Source organism: Peromyscus leucopus, chromosome 4, assembly GCF_004664715.2.
Source record: "Peromyscus leucopus breed LL Stock chromosome 4, UCI_PerLeu_2.1, whole genome shotgun sequence".
Lineage (NCBI taxonomy): Eukaryota > Metazoa > Chordata > Mammalia > Rodentia > Cricetidae > Peromyscus > Peromyscus leucopus.
The window spans coordinates 65,504,047-65,523,620 of NC_051066.1; the positions used below are offsets into that span (position 1 = coordinate 65,504,047).

At 35.4% G+C, this 19,574-nt stretch overlaps 1 protein-coding gene and 2 pseudogenes across 1 annotated transcript; 1 reads left to right on the forward strand and 2 right to left on the reverse strand.

Annotated features, from left to right (window-relative positions):
• Positions 1 to 1,585: 1,585 nt before the first annotated feature.
• Positions 1,586 to 2,533, reverse strand: LOC114685915 (olfactory receptor 4A16-like). The gene has a single exon (XM_028860554.1). The coding sequence runs from the start codon at positions 2,528 to 2,530 to the stop codon at positions 1,586 to 1,588; it is 945 nt and encodes a 314-aa protein (XP_028716387.1). The 5' UTR covers positions 2,531 to 2,533.
• A 6,502-nt stretch (positions 2,534 to 9,035) lies between these two features.
• On the reverse strand, positions 9,036 to 9,974 carry LOC114685936 (annotated as a pseudogene).
• A 6,977-nt stretch (positions 9,975 to 16,951) lies between these two features.
• Positions 16,952 to 17,871, forward strand: LOC114685905 (annotated as a pseudogene).
• The last annotated feature ends 1,703 nt before the right edge of the window (positions 17,872 to 19,574 follow it).

Here is a 19,574-nt window from a genome sequence, read left to right on the forward strand (position 1 = left end):
TTCCATACCAAGAAACACTACCAACAACATAACTCCAGACACCTAGGTATCATCACAAATAAATAAAAATTAATAGCTGAAAGAATACATCTCGAACAGAAGTTGGTACTCCCATATTACTGCTGTCCCAAAAAGGTGACTTAGATAATGTATAAGACAATGAAGTCACTGATCTTGAAGAACTACAACCATCATATTACTAAAGCAACATAATCCCTAACTACATTCTAAATATTTTCTCTTATATCCACAGGTAAGTGGAATCCTCAGTCCTCTTTAAGGAAACTTATCTTTGCAGCAGGTGAAATCCATTACAGAAAATCAAAATGCAGAGACGTGGAGCCCAGTCAAACTTGATATATCTACAAAACACTCCCATACCTAAGGATCAGGGAAGATTGTGAAAGAGAAGTAAAAAGATTCTGAAAATCAGAGATGTTCACAGAGATTTTTGTGAGACTATGACTCCTTGTAATGTAAGAAACTACACCCATAAAGTTCCCCAGCATGATTGTATATGCATGAGCTAAACAAGGACAACAATAAACATGCCAAATAGATGGGGGAAAGAACACGAGGTTTCAACCCTACAAAAGAACCACAAGCAGCTGAAGAATACCAAAAATGGGAGAAAGTCTCCAGAGAAAAACACACCAATTGGTTATCCAATGTCCAATAATGTCCAATGGTCAGCCCTAAAAACAATCATACAAGTAACATTATCAGACTGAGCAGATTATATCTAGGAACACACACACACACACACACACACACACACACACACACACACACACATATATATATATATGCATATAACAATAATTATTTAAAAGAGATGCCATGAATTTGAAAGAAAGCAAGGAGGGCTATATAGGAGGGTTTGGAGGAAAAAAAGGAAAAGGGTAAATGATGAAAATAAAAAATGAAAAAGAAAAGACATAGAAAAGTTACATTTAATCCTATTAACTCAAATTATAAAATAATATTGTATTGTATTCAATGACATGGCATGTAGGCAATAAAGTGAATTACAAAGCTGACACTGTGAGAATGTTTCAACTATTATCAAATAAAAAGAAAAAACATGGATAGCAATTTGAGTGGAAAAGTTACTATTTTGACTTGAGGAATTCTTTTATTATCTGCATTCTGTATCAACACACTGTATGCCTTACATACACATAATAAGATTTATGTCAAATTAAGAATACAAAGCAAAAAAAAAAGTTCTTCAAATCATAGGTGGTGTTTCCATATCACTATGGAAATACTTTATGTTCTTCTGCTCTGTGATAGTCCAACATAGATGCAAACTAAGAAAAGTTCAAATTTTATATAAGTCAAATAAAAAACTTTGATTATCCTGAAATAAATTATTTAAATTATATAGTATGCTAAAGTTCAATAGATATTTTAGAAACATGATGCTTCCACAAAACATTTCTTTGTTAATTAGTTCAATATCATGATGACATCATGAAAAATAATTTTAAAAAACTGTTGAATATTTTAGAAATTCACTGGCCAGACAGATTTTTTTTTGATAATTTGGTGTTTCTTTGATATCTCAGAATTAGCATATTCTTTAGCAACAGAACATCTTTACTCTATAAGTACATAACATTCTACACCAGAGTTTTTGCATAGAACTTTTTATCTCTGAATTCCTCAAAGTGTATATTAAAGGATTCAGCATGGGTGTGAAAACTGTGTAAAAAACAGTAATGAACTTATCGAAGGGAAAATTGGACACAGGTCTAACATACATGAAAATGCAGGGAACAAAAAAGAGAACCACCACAGTAATGTGAGAGCTGCAGGTGGACAGGGCTTTGCGCCTCCCTTCCTGACTGTGACTCTTAAGGGAGCTTAGAATAACACCATAGGAGAATAAGAGAAGGACAAAGACCACCATACATATTGCTCCACCATTGGCAACCACAGTCAGTCCTATCAAGTAAGTGTTAGTGCATGCAAGTCCCAGTAATGGATACATGTCACAGGCAAAATGGTCAATGATATTAGGGCCACAGAAAGGAAGGTTATATACAAACATAACTTGAACCAGAGAATGTGCAAACCCTCCAGTCCAGGATACTACCAACAGGAGGATACAAATCCGGTGATTCATGATGGTCAAATAGTGCAGTGGTTTACAGATGGCCACATAGCGATCATAGGCCATCGCCATCAGAAGGAAGACCTCAGCACCACCAAATAAGTGTTCTACAAAGAGCTGGACCATGCAAGCTGGTAAGGAGATTGTCCTCTTAGCACAGAGTAAGTCTGTAAGTAACTTGGGTGAGATCGCAGTGGAATAAACAGCATCCATGAGTGACAGGTAGGCAAGGAAGAAGTACATTGGAGAGTTCAAGGAGGGGCTGGCAATCACTGTCCCCACAATGAGCAGGTTGCCCACCATTGTCACAATGTAGATGAGTAAAAACACAACAAACAATGCTTTTTGCCCAGCAGGATCCTGAGTGAGACCCAGCAGGATAAATTCTGTGACATTGTTACTCAGTTCCATTTACTCTTCTTTCAGGCTTGTTTAAGAGGCAAGAGCTCAGAACAGAACCTGCCATGACATTTTGAACAAGATCATCAATCCAGTCTGTCACAAAGCACATCTTCATCAATAACTTTCACAGTAATAAATAAGAAGTAGTCATCAGCTTAGTTCCTCTGACAAATATGTCCACACCCCTGGTGCTAATAATTTGATAAGTACTTAGATTTTACCTCAAGACCTCAGTAGAGCTCCACATAAGAGAACAGACAAAAGTGCCTCAGTCATATGTTTAAAACCACTTACTTATTGTCAGAGGTATCAGCAAACATCCAGAAGGATTCCTCCAAAAACAGAAACAACAAAGCAAAATTAACAACAACAACAAAAACCTTAAAATGTAGAGGTGGCAATAAACTCTTAAGTATGTCAGCAAATGCCACTCCAGGCTTTTAAACTGTTAGTACTATGAAGAGTACTTTATAATATGTTCTATGTAGCACACAAAGCAGCACTCATCCTAGGGCATCCAGCTTTCTGCTGGGTTTTGAGACCTCAAAAGAATTTTACTCTTCATGTATGTCTCTTCCAGTCTTAGGGGACTAGATTTTGATGTGTTTTAAATAAGTTCAATATTGTTTAGCATATTACTGCCTATAGCAATTACTTCATCTGAGTTTGATCATTTTTAGGATCTATATTTCTGTTTAAATACATCAATTCTTACCATCATTACAGGCTATCAATATTTGAACAAATATTTTATAGCTGAACTAATCTATTACTTTAGCAAACTACTATACCAACAGCCAACATACTTTGTCAAGACTATCAGCATAAACTGGATAGTGAGAGCTGAGAAAAGAGAAACTGAAAGGAAAGATAGTGAGCAGTGGGGTATGGTTTTATACTAATGCTTCCTAGGTACTCAGAGTGCTCACACTGAAATTCAGTATCAAAATAGCCGAGGACAGCATTCTCAGAGGAAAACACATAAAACAGTGCAAAAAGGCATGGTGTTGGGTCATCTCTAGACATATAATTATAGTCATAAATATATTTGTTTGTTTTTCATACTGAAAACTAAAAGGATTAGAAAAGATGACTTCGGAATCCTTTTCTTTCCAAGCTTATTTCTGATTCCTGGGTCATAGTAATTGAGTAAAATGGAATGTGTTAATTACTGTAATCAAGTAATGACTCTAATTTATTGTTCACAATGTACCAAGCTAGAATCTGAGCCACATTTAGAGATATAAAGTAGCCCAGTGATGAACACTGAGACCTGTGGAGTTATGAGCAAGATTTGCAGCCTCCTGGTCCTTATGTACTATCTCTGTGACCTTGAGCAACTCAATAAAATCATTCCCTTTGCCTCTGTTTCAACATTTTTTACAACAGAGACTTTTACATAGTCTTCTTCTTATGGTGTTTGGTTTGGTTTGATTGTTTTGTATAAGGTGTCATGTATATGCAATGTCTTAAGTGAATAGGGTTTCTGATTAATGTGCAGTGTTTCACATTGAGCATCTGGCCTTTTGTTAGAAGTAATTGTGATGGATTTCATTCATATTTCTATTTCCATCTAGGTCAGAAGATCTATAGCTGTTATTTATGAAATATTAGACTAATAAAGACATGCTTACTGTACAACATAGAGAAATAAAGTAACTATGTCCAATTCTGTCTCTTCTAATTTTTAATTCTCTGTGTTTTAGTGCCTCTCATTATTTATCAATGGTTTCACCAGAACAAAACTTTTAAAGGTCAGCTAATTGTTTACATAGTTAAGTTAAAATAGAGGGCTTAATCCATACCACACTTAAACTCATGTCAGCTATTCTATAAATTATCTAAGATTTGATACTATAAAAAAATAAAGAATGATATGACTAATTTAAGCTTAAAATATTGTTAATGCTTATCTAGAAAAAATTAGCACAATTGTTTAAAACATGTGTCTTTTAAAATATAGCCTTAAAATATAGTGTATAACAATGAACCATTTTTCAGCCACTAAGAAGGGTGAGACTCATAGTGTTTGTAGTAAAATGGATGAGGCTGCAGAAAGTCAAGGTAAATGAATTAAGATGGTATCAGAAAAACAAACACTACATGTTTTCTCACATTTATGGGTCCTTATTTTTTATACAGACACATAAAATCACAGTTGTACAGGTGCCATGAAAGCAGTAGCAAAGCTGTGTGAGGACACAGAGGACTAGCTAGAGGAGATAGTAGTGAGGAAGGCAGAGTGATGCAGTGGGTGTGTTCAGGACACAGCAGCAACAACAGTTCCAAACGGCCTCAGCAAATGCATTTCCACATCACCTCCCCATACCTTAGTCTGTTAGAGAAGTGCAAGTGCATGCAAGCTAATCCCTCAAATACACAAAACACTTAAATATAATGTGAAAACTTACTGTGAAGGGTAGTTGGATATTGTCAACACCTGGGGAAGCTTGTTCTTGCAAAGAAGATGTTATGTTTTAATAACTATGCCAAAAGTAAAGACAAATTCAATGAATAACTTGCGGAAACAAGTAAAAAAATCATTAAATTTAACTGTGTGCACTTTCACACATTTCAATCATTTGGTGTAAAAGTATTAAAGAGCATTTCCATTATCTGGACTGAACAAGTTGTATGGTTGTATACACACACACACACACACACACACACACACACACACACACACACATACGCAGTAACAATTTGTGAAAAAAGAGCACATTAATTTGAAGGAGATTAGGAAGGGGTAAATGGAAGGGTTTGTAAGGGGAAAGGAGAAATGCTGTCATTGTACTATAATCTCAAAAATAAATACCTATTTTTAAAAGAGCATTTACTTGGCTCACAAATAAGCCAGGTGCCCAACAAGGCAAAGACAGCAATTTAAATTCTTTGAAACACTAAGATACATAGTAGAGTAGAAACAGAAGTCTTCAGTCTTTAAGTCATTCAAGCAAAATCCCCTGAGTGTTTTTTTTTCCCTTTGTTATTAAAAACATGTTCCTGCATCTGGAAAGTTCCAAGAAATCGAGGCTTCTCACAAACTCTCATAAGCAATGATAAACACAGAAAAAAAAATAACATACCTCAACAACTAAATAAGTACCCTCCAACTTGAGCAGAGTATGAGTTTGCAGCTATCTTGAATCATACAACCAGAAAAACATTTCTTTCATTAATATTCACTATATGGTCTACGACATCATTCCTATTTTAGTAGATAATTTTGTTGGTATATTTGGAACAAATTCAAATGAAGTCATCTCTTTTGCATAGATTTCTCATTTCAATAGTCTCTGGAGGTAAAAACCTTGGACTGTGCCAAGAATGAATTGCTAACTGCCAAGTTCCTTTGGAAAATTCATAATGTTAAAGGAAATTTTCAAAATGTGTAAGAACTATAAGTTACCCATAATGAAATATTTAGGTAGGCAAGCAATGTTAAACACACTTGAAAGAGGAAGCAGCCTCAGCCTGATTACCCAATCACACTCCAGAAAGACTCAGGTCATGCTGAATATGAAGGAGAACCTGCATAAGAAGTTTCAGGTTCAGGGATGTGGGTCTGAGAACTGCAGGCTCTGTTGCACCTGGTGATTCTTGGAAACCCTGACAATCATAGTTCTGTCCTTCAGCGGGTGTGAAAGCCTTTGATGGAGGCCTAGATCTGTGTGAGATGAAGTCACAGTTACCCTCAGTCTGTTCATTTATTCTATTAATCTATATTCAATAGTCATAAGACAATGGTTTATAGAAAAAATTATTATTTTCTAAGAAGCAGTGGTGCCAAAGACCTCCAATGCTATGATTTGCCCTAGGTCCCAGTAATGTATCCTCATGTATTTAGTTAAATATTGGCCTTTCAACATCACAAGGGTCTAGATACAAGACTGTAAGTAGGAGATAAAATCCACCAAAAGTTGTTTTTTAATTAGTTTAACAAATAAATTAAATCCAGGAACCTAAAATATATTATTTGTAAGATAACATGGCTGATCTGTGTATCATATAACTCTAAGTGGAGAAGCATCCAATGTGATCAAATATCTAAGGAATTCAGAAAACAATATGGTACATAATTTAATTATAATACACAAAATAAAAATGATATAGTTCAAGAATACACACATTTATAGTCAAACTATATTTTAAAATACATTTTAATTGAAAGAGAATTACATCAGTCTTTCCCCTCGCTTTCTTCCCTCCACCTCTTCTCATGCCCCCCCACTCTCAAGTTACTAGCTTCATTTTCTTTAGTCATTGTTACATGTATGTGTGTATGGTGATATTTTATTTGTACTGAAATGTGATTTTAATTGTATGTTAATAAATAAAGTTGCCCTGGGGTCAGAGCTATTAGAGCCATAGCAAGAGCATGGTGGTGGTGGCTCACGCCTTTAATCCCAGCACTTGGTAGAAGAGCTAGGTAGATTTTTATGTGTTCAGGGATACAGCCAGCATTGGAGACATATGCCTTTAAGAACTGGAGGGCGGTACTTACAGGCAGTGACTAGGCAGTCATGTGTTTGGGTTTACAACCAATGAGAAGGCAGAACAGAAAGACTATTTAAAGACAGACACATAAGAAGTAGCTCTCTTTCGGGGAAGCTAGGAGCACTGCAGGAGGTAAGATTTTAGCTCTGAGCTCTGGCCTCTTGGCTTTCTCTTTTACATTGTTCTGTGTTTCTTATTTTAATAAGACGGTTGGTTACATCTACATGTGTGTATATGCACAAATGTATATTTGCAACCTACTGAGTCTGCCTTTTTGTTTGTGTGTTATGGTTTCAGGGCTGACCACTCTGCATTGGACAAGCAAACTACAATTAACAAAATTAGCACTGGGATTAAGTTTGGGGAAAGGTATCAGGAAGGCAGGCAAAAATGTCATTCAATGATTTCAATAACAATCTAATAAACAAAAACATGAATAAGCTACATGTATTAGTAGATAAATACAAAATTATGATACATTTTAAGATTAAAAAGACCAAGATTATACCTGTACTTAGGAAGATAAACATATTTTACATTGGATCTTGATATCTAATTCACCATCCATATCTAAATGAGCTACTTTGTATACTCTCACTAATGAACATAATTAAAAGTAATGAAATTATACTGTATTGTGATTAATGTTAAGTAAGTATAATTTAGCTGCTCTTTCAGCAAAGAAATTTTACATAATTATATATGAGATAATATTTATAAGTATACAAATATATAAACTTGTAAATATATTATAAATATACATATAACTATGTAAAATTATGCATAATTTATTATTTTTAATTATGTATTTTTATTGTCTAGATCCATATTATCACATTGTATGTCTTAAATGTACATATAAAGATTTATTATGAAGTAAAATTCAAAGCAGAAACAAAACTGTACAACATAGATGAAATTTCCATATTAAAATGAGAGCACTTTCATTTTCTATTTTGTGATATTCCAACATGGATGAAGACTATGCTATATGAATCAAAACACAAAATTTGGTTTATATGAGCACAAATCATTTGAATTCTACAAGTGAAATGCTGAGGTTGAACACAAAGGTTAGGGAAAATGCTGGTTATGCAAAATGGTCTTTTCCAATTGATTCACCATCAGAAAGACAATATAAAAATGACTGTCTTTGAGGCTGGGCAATGGTGGCACATGCCTTTAATCCCAGCACTCAGGAGGCAGAGGCAGGCAGATCTCTGTGAGTTCAAGGCCAGCCTGGTCTCCAAAGCGAGTTCAAGGAAAGGCACAAAGCTACACAGAGAAACCCTGTCTAGAAAAACCAAAAAAAATTTAAAAAAAAAATGACTGTCTTTGAAAAGTCGTAAAATTGAATATGTTAAATGGTAAAGAATATTAAGAATATGTTTCTAGATGGGCTTAGTGTGGTCTTTGAGAACTAAAATCTGGTTTTGTTAACTGAAAGTTATCTAACAAAATGTTCACTTCAAGTATTGTTGACTGAATACATTTGCTGCCTAAAAAGCCTGAAATGAAATGACATACACACTTAGGTACAGCATGGTGATAAGCCTAAAACAGTGCTCATAATGTAGCCACATAAATATCTTTATCTACAGACAGAAAAATAACCACATCATTTAAAAATCTCATTGGTCCCAGAAATTTGCATATTAGCCACATTTATTTCTAACGTATTATGTGATTAAACATTTCCAAAATTATCACTGTTTCTTCATTTAAAAAAATATTTTCATCTCAGTCCCACTTCAGTCTTAACTGAAAAGAAAAATATACAAGATCAGTTTTCTCTCTTTCATCATAGTAGTAACTAAACTCTACTGTAACAGTAACTAAACTCATGCCTTTTATTTCTCTTGCAGAAATTCTCTAGAGAACTGACCCTAATCATAAACAAAAACTTATTCTGCATTTATGATTTGTATATAAAAATATCCCCAGTGAATTCATCGAACAAGCACAATCATTTGTGATCACTTGCTATCTGATTATTGCTTTAAAATTACTATCCTGTTTAACAACAAGACTTCATTACTCTATCACTATGCAACATTTTAGACCAGAGTTTTAGCATAGAACATTTAATCTCTGAATTTCTCAAGGTGTATATTAAGGGATTCAACATGGGAGTGACAACTGTATAAAAAATAGTAATAGATTTATCAATAGGAATATTGCAAACATGTCGAACATACATGAAAATATAAGGAACAAAAATTAGGATAACCACCATGATATGAGAGCTGCAGGTAGACATTGCTTTGCACCTCCCTTCCTGGCTGTGAGTCTTAAGAGAGTTTAGGATGATTCCATAGGAAGCTAAGAGAATAATAAAGACCCCCATACAGATTGCTCCATCATTGGCAATGACTCTAAGACCAAGGAAGTAGGTGTCAGTGCACACAAGTCCCAATAATGGTTACATGTCACAAGCAAAGTGATCTATGACATTGATACCACAGAAAGGAAGGTCATAAACAAAGAGAACTTGAGCCACAGAGTGTGCAAAACCTCCAGCCTAGGATGCCACCAAAGAGGATGCAAACCACTGAGTCATGATGGTCAAATAGTGCAGTGGCTTACAAATGAAAACATAGCGATCATATGCCATTGCCACCAAAAGGAAGATCTCAGTTCCACCAAAGACGTGTTCTACAAAGAGCTGGCCCATGCAAGCGTTGAAGATGATCTTTCTATTACAGAGTAAGTCTATAATCAGCTTGGGTGAGATGGCAGTGGAATAAATAACATCCATAAGTGACAGATATGCAAGGAAAAAATACACTGGGGAGCCCAAAGAGGGGCTGGCAATGACTATCACTATAATGAGCAGTTTGCCTGCCATGGTCACAATATATGTGTATAAAAATGTGACAAATAATGCTTTTTGCCCAGCAGGATCCTGAGTGAGACCCAGCAGAATAAATTCTGTAACATTGCTATTCTTTCCCATTTACTCTTCTAGCAGGTGGGTTTCAGAGACAGGAGATCAGGAAAATAGTATCTGCCATTAATAGTGAACAAGACCATGAATCTGTTTTGTCATAAAACACATCTTCATTACTACCTTCTGTGTTGTGAGTTGGAGTTAGATGGTTAGCAAGCATGTATTGAGTTCATCTTGCAAATATCACCACAGAACTTAATAAGGTCATCAGTACCAACTTCTACTGAAGACCTCAGTGGATTGGCACATAGATGAGTAGACAAAGGTATTTCAGTCATTCATATATTTAAAACTATCAAAACACATTTCATTCCAGTTTCATCATCGATCAAAAGGTGCCTAAAAAAATTACACTGCTGGTGTTCTTAGCAAAACACATGTACAATCTGAATACCCTGAAATGAAAAGGGTATAGACCCTGAGGTGAGGAATGGTGGGAAACCTACAATAATATGAATAACGTAGCTACTTAATTCTATTCACGTACAGAGAGAAAAACAGTCAGGGGAAGAGTCCTTTTAAGAGTCCTACAGACAGTGGTGGCAATAAATGCTAAATATGTTGACTAAGAGATAGCCTGTCTTTCTAGTTGGTAATCTTTGTGAAAGATCCTTTGATATAATTTATGCTGCATCAAAAATAGCATGCATTCTGGTACAACCAGATTAATGCAATGATATTGCACTTCTAGACACATACCCTCTACATCTTAAAAGGCTTTTATTATTTATATATCTCTCATTTGATCATGAAAATCTGAATTTGAACTGTATCAAATAACCCCTAATATTAATTAGTACATTACTGCCTATGATAGTTACTTCTTCTGAACTTGACTGTCAGGTGTTTAAGGAGCTATAAGTATATTCATCTATGCATATATCAATTCTTATCACAATAATATACTATCAGGATTTTTTGCAAACATTTTTATCTGACTGTAACTCATCTATGACTGTTACTAAATAAAATGTCACCAGATAGTATATTTGTTTTATAATTCTTAAGCTAAGCTGGGAAGCAAAAGAAAAGAAAATAGAAATTATAAAGGAAGATACTTAAGAGTAGGGTGTGGTTTTAAGTATAATTCTTCCTAAGTATTGATAGTGTTCAAATATAAATTCAGCATCTGGATGATCAAATACAACACACTCAAGAGAAAATAGATAATTGGTGTGGTAAGACCTTTGTTTAGATCATTTTTAAATGTAATTATAAATATGTCTTAGTTTGCACTTTGAAAAATAAAAGGATTAAATAAGTTAACTTAGATTCCTTTATAGTTAAAATATGCAGGAACAATTAAACATCTCATGTCTAGGGACCTTGGCCATCAGCCCACAGAATTCTCACTGCTAACTTGTCCCATGTGTGGTTTGAGGTAAAAGCTCAAAATGAGAAAGTGGTCCCTTTCATATAGAGATCAAGGCTTCCACATATTCAGTGTCCTTTTATTTTTTCAGTCTGGCTGATTGAGGGGTTTTGCTACTAGGGAATATTAACCATTAGGACCAGAAATTTATTTTACTTAGAATTTTATCATGAGTCTCATTATGACCACCATCACTCTAAAAAGATTCTATTTTTATGTTAGAAGTAGCTTGCACTATAAATATTCACATACCTTTATCATTTCATATACATTTCAGTAAGTCAGAGATGTGTGGGAGCCACAAAGAATCCTATGATTTAAAGGTGGGGGGCATTTTCAAGTGCCTGATTTGATTAATCTTGCTGACTGACATCCTGTGTCGAAAGGAAATTCAGTTGTAGATCTGGAGGAGGCATCCCTATGCATTCCAGTCCCTCCATTCAATGGTGGGCAAATCTTTAACCTCAGTTTCTTAATTAAGAATAGAAATACATCAAATATAGTCTGCCTCAAAGGAACATAGGGAGCCAAAAGTAGCCAGAAGACATTTCCATTGCCTGCCTCTTCTCATTTGGTTTGCTTTATTGCTCACAGAATGTCATGCAGAATTATCTGGACTTTACTCTAGTCAGCAAGTGGAGAAAACAGAAATATGATTGTTACACTTCTTTACTTTAATATATTCAAAGACTTTTCACTACCAATAAATAAACTACACTTCATAGGGGATGGAACATAGGATCTGCCCTGAAGCCACAGTCTGACTTTATTGACTATTCTGCCCTTTACCCCTTGGCCTCAATCCCCTTGATCTGCTTTCCAGTTCATAAGGTCTTGGCTCTAGCACTGCTTAGATTTAACCATAGTCGACTTCAGATCTATCTTTGTGTATTCTTCTGGAAATTTTTATCCTTTTTTCATATTTGTATAATCAAATAAAATTCCAAAGCTTATTGCTGTTTTCTGAATAATGTTAATAAAGAAAAATGGGAAGTGACAACTACTGTGACCAAATAATGACTTTAAATTTCTTGTTCATGTGAACTAAGAACCCAGGCACACTTGCAGGGAGGAATGAATCACAGTAGACAGCACTCTGGACTCTGGAGCCATACATGTGTGTGGAAGTGTCAGATTCATTCACTTACTATGTGATACTGTGCAACCTCCATTGTCCTTTTTCATTGTTCATTTTACCATAGAAACATCAATATCCACATCAGAGGGTATTTTATCTGATTTTCATGTAAAATGACTAAAGCACTGGAAAAAATGTAAATGGCTGATAATGCTTGATGATGTTGTTGAGTGTTTCACTGGAAGTATCAGCTCATAACTAATCATAACATTCTCAGTCAAAAGGGATTGTAGACATAGCCCAACATACAAAGAATAGCATAATGTAACTCGGGAACCACTTCAGGACATAGATTTAATGTATATTAGTAAGTATGCAAAGGTACTACAAGTATGCACAGGTACCAACAGTATTTACCTGGAAGGAAATTATGTTGACTAAGTAAGTTCCATTCATATGTGGTTGGTGGTGAAGAAGGGCTTGTGCAGAGTCAGAGCTTTCTTGAGAATCCAGTTGTATATGCATCTTCTACAGGTCTTGTCCACATTGCTGCTTCCATCTGACTCAGGAGATGTTATTGTCCGTCTTGAAAACACGAGGCTAAAATAGGCACACCTCTTGTAACACACAGGAATGTAAAATAACATATGCCCAACAATAGCTCTTCAATATCTTGTTTTTTATATTGTTTACATTAACAGTACTGGATCATGAGGTTCATTTTCCATCTTAGTGACTAGTGTAATTATTTACATAGTAGAATAAAAATGGGGTACTTAAACTGTATCATATTAAATACATGTAAACTATACTGGAAATTATCAAAGATTTTGTTCTATTAAAAACTTAAATAATATGAATGGCTTCAATTTAAACTACTATTAGCAGTTTCTAAACAAAAATAATTTAATACTGTTGTTAAGAACATTTTAAAGACAGATAGCAATAACAGAGAAAAAGAACTGTTCAGTGTGAGAGACAGTGAGATAGACACAGGAAGGATTGGAGAGATTTAGGGAAGGGGGTTGTTATACAATTATAATCACAAAGATCCTCCTGACTCTGCTTCCCAAGTGCTGGGATTAAAGGCATGCACCACCACCACCCGGCCCTTGTATACATTTCTATTGTATCATCCTGTGAAAGGTGAGACACAAAGGCAGAAAGTATCAGTGTTAGAGTTTAGCGGACCTAGGCTGTTCTTGTCTTCTGTCACTGACTGATAAGCTCTGGTTTCTTGAAATTCACCTGCCTGGCCCTTGGCTCCTCAACTTTAAAGTGTGCATAAGTTGATAAAACACAAGGTACCCAGGGATTTCTAATGTAGAGCAGTTCTGGAGACTTGCAGACTGGAAGCCTGAACTCATTACCATCTGACTTTCTTTTGCAGCTTAGTGGAGGACTCTGGAGCTTCCCTGTGACCACAGCTGCTGGCTTTAAGGTACTATCTCACTTCTCTGAGTTTTGGCAATGCTGACCCTCAAAGTAAACTGATCTTCATTGGAGATTGCTGGCACTGAGTAAATGCTAAAGAGCTAGAGACAGATATCCTGGATTTGGATACAGGCTTCTTCACATTTTAGCACTGGAACCTTAGGTAAGTTCTTTATCTTCTAATTACAGTCTCGTCTTCTTTTCTTTAAAATTTCAATTTAAAGGTGTCTAAACCTTTTGGCATTATTGTGAGGAATAGGTGGGATACTACACACAAATCACTTAGTACAGTTCCAAATATGTGGCCAGTGCTCAGTGTAAGGATGTCCCACAGGAAGCTTATGCAGGACATGCGAGCCTCAGCATGCTGCCACAAATGTGGAAAAGCAGAGTACAGCAAAGGGTTCATGCCCCAATATCTGAGCAGAGGAGTTGAAATAGGTGACCAGGTTTTCTCAGTGTGAGATGAGGTTGTCCATGTATGCCCTTGCCTCTCCGTTGCAGTCTTTCCGTTTGTGGAAGATTGGTCCCTTCTTGCTCCTCTGCAAACACCACAGGGTATACTATTAATCATTGGACCAGGGCAGGAACAAAATGCATTTATTCCTTTAACCAGCCATAGAACTGAAAGACATCAGTTTTGACATATGGCTGAGTTGTTCACCTTGTCTTTGTATCTGCATGGTGTGAGGGAAAAGGAGGATCCTGAATACTTTAAAGAATTAAAATAAATTTAGATTACTTGAAAATTTGCAGGAATGTAATTATTAACTGAATGAATCCTATTTTGGGTTATGTTTGGTTTTGATCATGAAATATGATTTGGGCATTTACATTCTGGAATTTATAAATATTTATTAGTCCAGTCTTTGTTATTCCAAGGATTAACTTCTCTAGAGAAGACCTGGCAATTAAAAAAATGCACTCCTTATTATTCCCAGGGGTTTTTGTTCCTGGGAGGATTCTCTGATACTTTGGGCTATTTAGAAGGAGGCTGTGATCCTGGGCTTAGAGATATAAGGTCTGAATTTCAGTGAAGTATTCTTGAAGTTGCTTGGAAAGGCAACTCTTTCCCACAGACTTCAGTATGTTTCATGACCACATGTGATGGGGAAAATTTATCTTACCCTCCACTGTTCTCCTGTGTCTGAACAGGAGAATAAATAAAGATATTTAAAAAAAAAAAAAAGAAATTTAATGCCCAGGAAAAAATGAAAACAGATAATGACAAAGCACTTTTAAGTAATATCATGAATTTTGAGCGATATCTGCATTCTTCATCAAGTAAATGAAACAGATTTTATTATTAAGTGAATTCTGGTTGATTATCCAGGATTGACTTATTTACTGCTCAAGTAAAGTGCTGACTAATGGGATGAGTTCAAATGAAAGCCTGTATTTGACTGTAGAATAAAGATTCAGGGTGTTTCTAAGTTCTGTGTGGGGTGACCAGGGCACTCTCATTCTCTGTCCTGAGTGCCAATTCATGCCTCTGTCTTATGCTCATTTGGTGAGTTGACAAGCACAGTTTTATGAGAACACTCCATTACCTTTTAGCTACATTCAGATACTATTAGTTGGATTTCCACAATGTGCCAATGTGCAATACTTTATATTCGTTGTGTCTTATTTTACTCAGCTTTGAATGCTCATGTTTTCAAGTATAGTACTAAATACAGAAATCAAAGTTATTTTCTGGTCATAAAATTAGTAATACAGTCTATGCTAATTTGGAAAATGATGAAAAATTAAAGAAAGAAATAACAGGTCACCCATAATCTTATATTTTGGAGTAAATGCCCTCAATATTTTAAGTAATTAATTTTTTAATAAATGTTTTGAATGGTTATGAAACATTATTTGCTTTTACTTTTTGAAAAAGTGTGTGCATGTGTGTGTGTGTCTGTTTGTACGTGCACATGTGAATGAGGGTTTCTGTGATGAGAGGAATTCAGAATTGCCTGGAGCTGGAGTTGTGTTTGATTGTGAACCATTTGATGTGGGTGCTAGGAACTGAACTGAGCTCCTCTGCAGGAGCAGCGTTCATGCTTCACCACCAAGCAGCTCCTCCAGCTTCTACCTTATTTTTGATTAACATGTAATAATTGCATATATTAATGAGGCACAATGTGTTTTATTTTCAACATATTTACACAGTCTGTACTAATCAATTCAGGACCATTAATATTTCCCTTTTATTCTCACCTCTGTATTTGGAGACTGAGCTCCTCTCAGATCTTCATAAAACAGATGATAGATTCCTGTGAACTGTAGTCATCCACTGTGCTGTGGAGCCTGTGTCAGCACCATCTTTGGGTATTTAAATGTTTAGTACTGTTCTCGAGCCCCTTGTCTTCCATTTCTACTTGTACCCTTAGATTAATGCTGGTTTTAGCATCCACTTACGAGAGAGAATGTATGTTATTAATATTTGACTTATTTCACTTAAAGTTCCTTCCATTTCTGCAAAGATGTGACAAAAATGGAACAAATATACTTGTGTTTTAACATCAGTCACTCACAGTCTATATAAAATTTTATGTGAAAACTTCAAAATTTAATATTATCCCTGAAATACACATATTAGTATTTGACAGAATCTTCAAATACTAATTACATAATTATTACCATTAACTTTTTACTTCTGTTAAATTTACATAACTAGAACTAGTATTTGAGGACTATTTCATGGTTGTAAATTACCTTATCACATATAATATGGATATATATATATAATAAGATATATATATCTTGCTAATCTCCAAAATTTTTGCTGTTAATGATTACTCTTACCTCATTCTGATATAAAAGTGAAGTTTGCAACTGCTCCCTTGACTGTAGGTAATGACCTTCCTTTGGAGTGTTCTAGGTCTTTTAAGAATTTCTTAGAATTAAAAAAAAAGACTAGGAAAGTCAACTAAGAAAATGTTTGACCTATTTTATGGAGTTTGGGGAAGACTAGTTCTAATGTGTGATGTGGTAGGATTTTTAAGAATAGAGTTTGGGATTATTTAATTATTTTACAATTTTCTCCTTTCTTTTTTCCTAAACATAAAGTATTTCTTTTTGGATTAAAAAAAAATTAACCATATCACACAGATGGTGACTAAAAGGAACGTGACTGCGTTCATCTTCATAGGTCTTAGAATCCCCAAATGCAGAAAGCAGTGTTCGTGACATTTTTGGTTCTGTACCTGGTAACAGTTTCAGGCAACCTGCTCATTGTGGTCACCATCATCAACAGCCAGGCTCTGAGCTCCCCCATGTACTTCTTCCTGAGCCACCTGTCCTTGATAGATACGATTTACACTTCCTCTTCAGCCCCGAAGCTGATTGTGGACTCCCTTCAAGAGAAGAAAGTCATCTCTTTTAATGGATGCATGGCACAAGTCTATGCCGAGCACATTTTTGGTGCTACTGAGATCATCCTCTTGACAGTGATGGCTTATGACCGCTATGTGGCCATCTGCAAACCTCTGCACTATATGACCATCATGAGCCACAAGCTATGCATTCTCCTGGTGGGAGTGGCCTGGACTGGAGGGTTTATCCATGCAACTGTTCAGATCCTCTTTACAGTCTGGCTGCCCTTCTGTGGCCCCAACATCATAGACCATTTTATGTGTGACTTGTACCCATTGTTGGAACTTGTCTGCATGGACACGCATACCCTTGGTCTCTTTGTTGCTGCCAACAGTCGGTTCATCTGCCTGTTTAACTTCCTCCTCTTGATGGGATCCTATGTGATCATCTTGCGCTCTCTAAAGAACTATAGCTTGGAGGGCAGGCGCTAAGCCCTCTCCACCTGTGTGTCTCACATCACGGTAGTGGTTTTATTCTTTATTCCTTGCATATTTGTGTATCTACGGCCAGTGACCACTCTGCCACTTGATAAGGCTGTCGCTGTCTTTTATACCATGGTGGCTCCTATGCTGAATTCTTTAATCTCTACCCTGAGGAATGTTGGGTTAAAAAATGCAATAAGGAAACTCTGGAGAAAAAAAAGTAAGTTCAGATAAAAATTAAATGTCATTGAACTTTACATATAGAGACAATTACATGGACTCTTGGCCACCATTTTTTTTGCTCTAGAGATGAAAATGTCAACTATAATGTAGAATTGGATTTTATTTGGATATAGCTATTTCAGTAAAAATTTAAACTTGGGCTATCATCCATATTTATGTTCTTTTTTCTCATATGTCTATCATCACAACTAAGTGCTTCTGAATCAGCAAATATCTGAAAATCTGAAATATCTTTAGATAATAAAAAGTTTGAACCTAGAATGTTAGTTTTGATAGTAATAACTTTATGTAATATTGAGATTGCTGATCATTAGTGATAATGAAACTAACATATTAAATGTTTAACTTTAGATTCTGGGTCCACATTAATTCTTTATTTTGCAAATTTTGTTGTCTATTAAATATTGGTCATGTAGCAAAAACATATACTCTTCATTTTATACCTATAAGCCTTCCATTCTGTTATATTTTATCAGTTGAAATCCAATCAGGAGACAGAACAGAAAGCATCCTTGACTTGAACAGATAAAATTTTCTAATAATGAATAATTTTATTAGGGTTTTATGTTAGAGCAGTAATGACACCCTGATATTATATGACAAATTTCTAAGATATATATATTTAGATGAGGTTTCTCCATGAACACTAGGATTCAAATACCTGAGAAAGGCATGGTTGTTTTCCATTGAATAATGAAGTTCATTGTTTTCTAAGGCCTGGATAGAACCTAGTACAAAATAAACTCCTTTGAGAAGTTAACAAGCTTCAAACCTTCCACTAGGATGATGATGGTGGTGATGGATGATGATAATGTCTCTGTTTTTGTGTGTGTGTGTGCTCATGCAAATATGCACTGAAACTACTGAACAAGGAGGTTTTTCTTGCATTGACAGTCTAACCTTCAGGAGACTAATACTAGCAGAATATACTCATCACAGAGCAGACCAGTAGACTTGGGAAATTAAAGGATGCTAGGGTAGTTACTGAAATCTACCTACAAAAAAATAAACTCAGTCAGAACCTACCCATAAAGAAATCAATGCAATTCAATGAAATTAGTTCTAGTAGATATTTCCTCTGTTGCACAAACACACACATTGTTAGAAACTACAGTCAAAATTAAATGCAAGCAGAACCACATTTAGATCTGGAAGAAATATGTCATGAGTTTTTGATTAGGTATATCCTGGCATCTTATTAACCTTCACAGAAAATGCACAGTCAGATGATGAACCATTATTTAGAGGGGGTTTGTAGAAGAGATGCAAATGTTATGCTGCACACTCAAGGGTGAAGGCTTAGTCTCCATTTCTTCATAAAAAAAAATGTTGATGAATAAGCAGAATTAGATTCCAGAACCAGAAGGTGGGACACCACTTCTAAGAAGGCAAGAGTACAGACAAATAAGATATAGATAACAGACAGGGATGGTTAAAACCAGAATCAATAATCAAAGGTTGTTGTTGGCATAATCTTTTTGTAAACTGTGTGAAGATGTGTCACTGTTTTATTGATTGGTTTAATAAAGAGCTGAATGGCTAATAGCTATACAGGAGAGGATAGAGAATTTCTGGAGAGAGATAGGAACTCTCAGAGGATCCAAGAAGCAGAGAATTTGCCAGCCAGACGTGGGGAAGTTGGCTGTACAGCATGGAGGAGAGATAATGAGCCATGTAGCAAAATGTAGATTAAT